Below are 8834 nucleotides of genomic sequence, written 5' to 3'. Positions count from 1 at the left end.
CACTCCTGGGTGCGCTGCTCAAACTCATCGTCGGTGGGATCCGGTCGAAAGAAGTTGGCCATAACTGACGGGCGCACGCCGGTGGTGTCGTTCCACCAGCGCAAGTTCAACCCGATACACCGCACCAGACACCTCGTTTCAGGATCGTTCGGGAACTTCAGCTTCGCGTACTCTTCGTGGCGCGCACGCGGCACCTCCAGGTACTCCAGGCAATCGTGCAGTGCCCGGGGAAAGCTTTTCTCCACGTACAGATGCGGCACATCGAGCGGGTTATCGATGGCAACCGTTAAGCCCACCAGAGCCCCGATTGTGATCGTCAGCGACAAGCCCACGATCCACCGGGCCATGATGCTGCTGGAGTTGGGTTGGAAATTATGAAAAATGACCAATAATTGTACACCAATTATCGGGCAATCCGGCGGAGAGAAAGGCCCAACCTCGGCCCGGCTCGAGGTGCGATCTTTGCTAGGCGCGCCTTTGCGACAGCGTTTCGCGCTGCTCCCGTTTACCGTTCACTGCCCACTGGTGCTGGCCGCATGCATATGGATGAGCTTTTATAGCTACCCTGGGGGGGGCCCCGGGCACACACTAGTCCTTTTGCACGCACCAATATCGCGCCCCGTGACAAGCCAGTCTTGTGGCCGCCTCAAACCCTCTGCCACACCATGGCCCGTTGCGCGTGACAAATGGCGGCACGTTTGGTGGTCGTACCCGCACCGGACCCCCAGCCCAAGTTTGTTTGGCCAGTTTTGTAGAACGAATCGAGTCAAGGCCGGACTGGCCGGCTCCCGCTTGATACACAGAACTTGATGACAGAAACAGAGACAAAAAGGCACCGGCCCTCCAGTATTTTCCGCATAAAGCAGCACCCTTCTGACGTTGCACAAGTCTAATCTGTCCGTCGGTACAATGTGTCTGATGGCACTGCAGCGTGTTTTTGTTATTGACTGCATTGCGATAAAATCAAGCAAGAAACATAAAACTACCTCACAGAAGCGATAGTAACAAACTGTACTAATATTGCGCACATGGAATGCGGCGGCCCAACATTAAGACTTAGTGTTGGGCTACTTCTGGGTTGATAATAGGTCTGCAAAGTAATTCGTGTGGTCGTGCAATAGATAGACCCTAAAGGTAACAATGTTATTTTTATGAAATATGTATTTGACAGCTACTTTTGTTAAGCATCTAACGCGGTATAGATTGTTTAGTCAGAGTGTAAAGAACACCTGTTTTAAGCATCTGAAAATGTCGAGTTTTGTTCCTGATAAAGTGTTTTTGAAAGGAATACTTTTTCAACACTTCAATACGGCTTCCGAAAAGAACGACGAAGAAAACGGCCACCGAAAGTCATCAAAATTTAATGGAAGTTTATGGGGAAGAGCTGAGAAAACGTGTCAGAAAAGGTTTGTGCGGTTTAAAAGTGGTGATTCCTGGACAGCCAGAAAAGTTGGAAGATGAAGAATTCGTGGCATTCGGAATCGATGTCAGAATAGAAAAATGATTTGCGCAAATGTTAGAAGTTTGATAAGACAACAGTTTCCCATCACCCGGGTGCTGTGAAAATGATTAGAAAAATGTCTTTTGGGTTCCACAAGAAAAAAAGACACATTGACAGAAGGAAAACCATTAGCGAATTTCTGCTTGCGCTGTGGAAAGGAAAGGTGTTCTTGTACCTAATCGTCACTGATGATGAAAAGAGGAGTTATTAAAAAAAAAATTATCCCAAAAAGGCCTCGGTACTGCCTGGTGAACCAGATCCATCGCAACCAATCGGAACATCGGACACGGAATCGAGGAACTACCTCAAAGATGGGAGAAAATAGTAGCTAACGACGGACAATACTTTCATTCAGGTGATCCTATGTTTTGTTTGTTGTAATTAGGTTACAAATGTCGAATAAAAACCGTACAAAATTATTTGCAGACCTAATACAACTAGTGTAGATGGGGTACTAGTTCGCTGACGCTGCTAGACAGTGGACGTAGAAGCGACTACGCGAGCAGCATTTGGATGCTGACCGTGTGCTGATCTACAGCTTCATTAAGGGTTGCGTGTTGGCGAAACGCCCTCCGCTGCTTCGCTCTCCGGTCGATACGCGGGGCGAAGCGGTTCTCGGTTCTGTTAATTAAATTCTCATCATAAGCCAATGTCTCCGTAACACTGTCGCCGTCACCTCGAACGGCAACTCGTTCAGAGAAAGAACTGCAACGTGATACGCACCCGGCACCCAAGCTAGTCTGTTGCAACCTGGGCCGCACGGATAAGAAGAGGCGCACACAATAATAATAACACTCCCTTCATAATTTGCATCTCCGCCCATGAAATCAAGCTCTCGTCAGGTCCGTCCGGAGCCCTCGTCGTCCGTCGGACGGGCAACCAACCTGTTGGCCCCCGGGTTCGCCCCGCACGATCGGGGCCGGATCACGCACTTAATGAAGCGCTTTATTTTATTGCCGCTGATTGAAATCGAGCGTTAAAACCGGCGGACCCGATTGGAGAGCCGTTGGGGCGCCCTTTACCCACCGCTACTCCCGTTTCCCCCTTAATGAACCGTCATTAGCTTCGAGAAAAATAAATAACTCGCACAGCCCGAAAGCGTAGCCTTGCGTGCTCACGGGAGTAGCACCGTCTCGAAGACGATGAACATTGGAGAATCTCGGCGGGCATGGCATTGTGGCCTACTTCGCGCCAAGCAAATGTCGTGCGAATCCGGCGATCGCCGATCAGACACAAAGTTGGGATCCGCTCAAGCGATTCAAACCGTTTCATCGATTGTTTTGACCCGACGAAGGAAAACTCATCGCGGGAGTCAACTGTCGCCCGCTTCAAGAGCTGCTACCAGATCGAGCGATCGTGCATTTAATAATGCACCCATTAATTTACTACACATGTTTCCGCTGATCCGCTCCGAACGTTGGGCGTGGGATGGGCGACTGCTCCGCAAGGAACGGTAGAGTGTTCCGCAAAACACCACCACAGTTCTTTATGTTTTAACACCCATTTAACCCACCCGAAGCCCGCCAACTCCCACAGCAAACCGACCGGGGGTTCACTCGTCGTGGAATTAGTTCCGCGCCGTTATTTCACACCATCGCGCGGTGCGCGGTGACACTTTTATGCTCCAAGCACCGAGTGTGCACCGAACGCATGTCCCCGCCAATTGTCACCAGCCAGGCAGCCTTGCGACGCACCGAGTGGTGGGTCTTAAAAATAAGACCCAAACACCCGGCCCATCCTGCCGGGTGCCGCGCCCGGTTTGGGATTTATTTTTGTGTGGCGCACAAAAATAATTTATGACCCTGTCTCGCACGGTTTTATCGAACGACGACGTTCGCAAACTGCTCGAGAGACTCGCTGGCTGGCTGCATCGGGATGCATCGCCGGGTTTGCATTCGAGCTCGGCCCAAGGAACGTTCCTCCGAACGCCAAGCCAAATCAAAATAAATCGCCTGTCAAGAGCCAACTCCTTGGTGGGGTCTTTCCTGCCCGGTGACACTTCGTGGCGCGATTAGCGTATGGTGCCTGTGTCTGTGCACGGCGAGCGTGAGGCGAGGACTCGCCCGCTCACCGGTTTTTCTCGTTTCGCAGATTCGGTGAGTGAAAGAGTGGAATAAAAATTGACACAACATTGCACCAACGATTAAGGCCGCACCGTCGGACGAAGTGTCCAACGAAGGGCGCTTGAAGCATACTCTTTCTCTCTCGTGCACACATACGCACGGTTTGGTGTCTGTGTCTTTTCGTGTGACGAATGCTGTTGCAAATAAACGGGAATCAAACCGGACAGCTAGACATCGCGGACGAGTGCAACGCGCCGTGACAGCTTACCCCGTCGCGGGCTGGGTGCGTCGCTCGAGGCAAAACAATTTACTCATGCGCAAATGTGTCATAACTTATATCCGAGCGAGTGCAGAGTTTGTTGTATTTTTGGTTAGAAAAATCGTAAAAAAAACATCCCAGTACAAAGAGGCCAAATGGATTCTAACAGTCTTATGTATGAGCGACGTGCATGACATTCTCCATCAACTCGTTGGCTCTAATCGAGCTGGTTTGGATTTTTTGTTTTAAAATTCAACCTTTTACATTTCTTTAACATTTTACTTCCAAAAGATTTACAATGCATGTTGAACCGGAACGTAATAGTTGGAAAATATCCAAAGTTATTTAATGTCAGCTTTACAAAGGCGGAGCAACAAATCAAGAATTCAGAAAAATATTCATAAGATTTCAAATTATTTTAAATAATAAATATATCTTCGAGATGATTAGCATACCTTAAATGGGGCCCAATGGAACCTACCGTAAAGAGATATTCCTGCGTAGAAATAATATTAAGCAATTCTGCCGTCAACATAAGAAAATTATGTATTCTGAACGGCCAATCGCGGATAAGATTGGCTGATCGTTGATAACTCAATATACCCAACCACAGAATTAAAAAAAGTTCGATTTGCCGACATGAACGCAATTTGAACAAATCAGAGTGAAACCCGATATAGTGTTAATCTACCGATCGTTGATAAACGATTCAAATTATTTCAACAGGAAATGTTGTTATGTTGACTCCAGCTTCTACTAGCGAACGGTCTATTTCCAGAGTTTTCCCGAAGACAATTTTCAACCAATTCATCAGCCACACCATAAAACTGACTCTGTTGAGGGCAAACCCACTACACCAGGGGTGTGATGTACCCTGCCTTGCAGAATTCTCCCTCGCTGTGGTCCCTCACGTTCACTCTCTCCCACGAGGGCTCCTATTATGCCCCCAAGGCCCATCGGCCTGCAGCACCACGGACCGATCATGAATGACGATCTTCTCCGGATGGATGCCCGCGCAAATGGGACGATTCACGGGTTGTTGGTGTGATTTTTATTCTTCTTCCGTGCGGATCGTGTTTCGCCGTGTGGAAGAAAAAACAACGAATTCTACACAACCTGGCCGTGGTTGAGTTGGTCGGAGTTTTATTAGGCGTCACACTGGCCGCCCTCTCAAGCAGAGGCGGCATCATGCTGCATCCCATTACGCGAGTCCTTTGACAGCTTAATTAAAGCTCCGGGAACCGGCGGATAGGGGGACGGTTGCGCCCCATTCGCTTGCTGACAGCTGGCGAAAGCTCCGCTAAAGAGAGTGAGCAAGAAAGGAATAGCTATAGAGCGGGAATCAAATCTCCCCTCTTCGCAGCCCACAGACAGTTTCGTTCCGTTTCAATCAATTAAACCCGATGTCGGGGTCGGCAGGCAGCAAAGCGGAAATCGTTTTCTTGTAGACGTCTTCCAGGCATCACGCTTTGCGCTCTCTCTCTCTCTCTCTAACCCGAGAACCCCTCAAAGCTCCCCAAAACCAGGTGCATGAGTCCCGATAAATGGTAAATTACATTTTATGGGCCAACAGTTTACGGGTTGCAGATATCAAGCCCAACGCGACCCAACCCGACCGGCCGCCTACGGGTTGTTATAGTTTCTGTTTTTTCTGTTTTGCTTACTGCCCGGTCCAGCTTTACTCCAGTAAAAGCCCACTCACATTTGCAAATAAACTCGTTCTACGACTCGCCGTAGCGGCAACGGCAGCCATGTCAAACCTAAAGGCACATGTCTGACGGCTGTCGATTGCATTGCGTTCGAATGCAAAAAACAACACTCTAGGGTATTAAACGAAACAGCAAATTCCGGTAGCTGGCCGGTCGGCCGGACCGCCTAGAGGCAGCCACAAGGAGACCGCTTGTCAACAAGGTTTCGAAAGCCAGATTTACCTGTTTGACAAATTGCTCCCCGTAGGAGCTCGCGGCACATGGATTTTGGTCCCTTTTGCCGATCCGGGATGCTGTTGGAGCTACACGAGAGTGCGAATAAATTCGCTGAGCTAAAGGAAGAATCAACCGTAGCCACGTAGCCAGTGCAGGCAACACAATCGCGGTCCCAAAGACAAGACAAGTTTCTTCGGACCGGACGCACCCCAAGCGATAACCTTCTGGGGTTTCTATCGCGTCCGACTGCACATCACTCGGCCGGACGCCGATTGGAATATGAATGTGTTATTAATGCAAAACGCGGCCCGCTCTCGAGCCACGGGCCGTAAAGGCCCGGGAAGTCGTAAAGTAAAACAAAAGAAATGTTAAATTAAATGGACCATTAATATTGCTTCGTGTCGGCTGTTCGCGAGTGGGGCACCATCTTTATATGACGAAAGCGTGTAGCGACGTTGTTTTATGCAGATTTAGGCCTCCTCCCATTCCACTCTGCTTCATCCGCGTTGAAGTTCAATTAATTTGCTTTATTTATGGCCCCGACACGATCATCGGCAACTGACTCCATTACAACCGGCATTAACTAAGCGGACTTCAGCTCAACTCCTCATTTAAATACACAGCCAGCAGAATGATGTAGTACAAACTAACTTCAGATTTTAAACAGCATGGAGCACCAGGGCGTGTGCGCGATCATTAGGCGATCGCGGCGTCAACCTAATCATCGCCGGCATTGATGAGACATTTGCATTTCAATCGTCAGCCTTCGGGGACGGCCAGCTTCCTGACGTTCATTTGTCAACGAGCTGATAAGTGCATTAGTGCGCCACGGAGCCACGTCGACATTTTCCGCCAAAGCGACCACGAGAGATGTGCGTGAACACGTCGACGCCGCCGACACTGGGCCGGTTTTTAAGATAAATGATTACTTAATTTAACCAGTTCCTAACCTACGGCTTGCGTGATGCTGGGCTCTCGTAGCGGAAAACAGCCTCAATGTGCTCGTTCTCTAATTCATAGACATTGCGCAGCTCCAGGAAAGCGGCAAGTCAAGAATCGGAGCCGAACGAACGCATATCGCGTAATAGGATTAGAAGGAAATGAAGCGGAGCATCATAACAGAGCAGATAAAACCCCGTCTGATTTGATTTTAAATTTCAAAATATTTAAATATTCATCGTGTCGTTATCTAAAGCTGGATAGTAAGCGAGCATAGCTAAACGTCAAATAACTGATAGACCGATGAATCCCAAAGATATTACCAGTCGCGACGATTGTGAAAATAACGAGTCAGAAAAAAACGTTCAGAAAATACAATAAATACTGTATGCCAAATTTATGGCGCTTATCAGCAATAAATGAGCTTCAAAAAGGCAAAGCGAATAGCCGCGTTCTTATAATCAAATTAAATTGGACTGTTGCTAAAACGTTTGTCACAACATGATTGAGCTACAGAGTTCTGTGAGCCATTGGCCAGCAAAAGAAACGCTTAATTGGACCACATCTATTGCCATTCAAGGCACACCATCGGCACATCAAACGAAACTTTAATCAGCAGCTAAAGGAGCTCAAAATAAATCTCTCCAGTTTGGAGTGGCTCGAAAAAAGAAACCTTCCCAAAACACTGTGCGGTTGACTGGCTTTGAACTCAAAATCAAAACCAGAAAAAAACATTTTCCACCAATCAACAACTTTTAGAATTTATGCTGTCGCCCTGCTGCGGTTGCGGTTTTACCGAAAACGGCCAACGCCGGATGGCGTCGAATTTTTCACTAATCGCCGTGTTATGCAAATGTGATTAGGAAACATCGGCAGCTTGTTAACCAGCTGCCGAACTCATGCGCCGGCTCAAACCAATCCTCGAAACTGATTGGGGACGATCCGCAAAAAAATGTCCACCATTGACTAACAACAAATGCGCCCACAGCTGCCGGGCAACTGTTCCGTTGTGAACCGAAAAAAAATCACTTCTACATTTTTCCAGCCCGTCGGATCGCCCCAACATACGATCGGTCTCCGCAGCCAGGCTGAGCGGCGTGTGTCTTAATAGCCATCGTTACGGCGCCCATCTATGGCGCCTGGACACAGCCGTGGATGGAAGCGGTTTCGCATTTGAATAATAAAATTAATGTCAATCATTAACCAGCCCGTTGGACTAGTTTGCACGGCGCACAGAATTATTTAAGACCATTAAACTTTCCATAACGGCAGCCCACTGTGCTGGGTTGGGCCATTGTCTGCCTAACAACGCAGCACGCATAACGCCCATCATCATAATCACGCCCCCGAGACTCGGGGATAATCGGCCATTTATATGGCCCCTTGGAGTTCCGATACTGTCTTCTGGTTTTTGGATTTCTTCTAAAGCGAGACAACCGGCCCAAGGATAAGTCAACATTGTCTGACTATTAATTGGAAAACTTTTCCCGCTCGTTAAGTACCGTGGCAATGTACGAAATCCTGTGATAAAACCCTTTTGCCATCGGATCCCCAAACAAATCAATCAGTGAAACAAAAGAAAGTATTTCAATTACAAAGCGAAACTTACCACCGGCTGCACCGCCATCGATTGTGGCGCCACCGTTTCCGGTCACCGTGCGGTCACCAGCGGGTTGCTCCTGCTGTGGCGGTGGGTGTAAATTAGCATAAACCATCGGGGGCTCCCACCGGAACACCAGTAATCCACAAACAATGGCCAGCCGATAACGCCACCGAAGCGTCGCCATCGTAGCAACGCGCACTGAATGCAACATTCAGCATAAAGCGAAAAATTCGCCACCGGAAATCGCCACGCGCGCCCGCTGCAGCAGGTTTTTATGATGGCTTTACTGCACTGCACCGGTCACACACTGCATCCACAATCAGGCGCAACAATTGGTCGCTTGGCGGCACTTCAGGACTCATTGGTAATGCACACCGCGGCTTTTCCGTTCCCGGGTGATAAAGCCTTTCCGTTTGCTTTATTCGTTCTCCGACACACACCGACCGTGAGGACAATCGTGACACACAGTCGGGCTATCCTTTGGGACGTTCACTACGGGCACAGCTCATTCCCTATTGTGCCCGTTCTATTGCGCAACGGACCA

The 8834-nt window shown here is 48.8% G+C and overlaps 1 protein-coding gene across 1 annotated transcript in view; it reads right to left on the bottom strand.

Moving 5' to 3' along the window:
* Positions 1-8812, bottom strand: part of LOC131205852 (reversion-inducing cysteine-rich protein with Kazal motifs) — a 28188-nt gene extending 19376 nt beyond the window's left edge. Inside the window, exon 1 of the mRNA XM_058198126.1 lies at positions 8297-8812. Coding sequence (XP_058054109.1) covers positions 8297-8501 — 205 coding nt within the window. The 5' untranslated portion in view covers positions 8502-8812. The remainder of the gene's footprint in view (positions 1-8296) is intronic.
* Positions 8813-8834: the final 22 nt, after the last annotated feature.

The sequence above is a fragment of the Anopheles bellator genome, chromosome 1 (genome assembly GCF_943735745.2).
Source record: "Anopheles bellator chromosome 1, idAnoBellAS_SP24_06.2, whole genome shotgun sequence".
Classification (NCBI taxonomy): domain Eukaryota; kingdom Metazoa; phylum Arthropoda; class Insecta; order Diptera; family Culicidae; genus Anopheles; species Anopheles bellator.
This window is presented reverse-complemented; position numbering and strand designations above follow the sequence as displayed.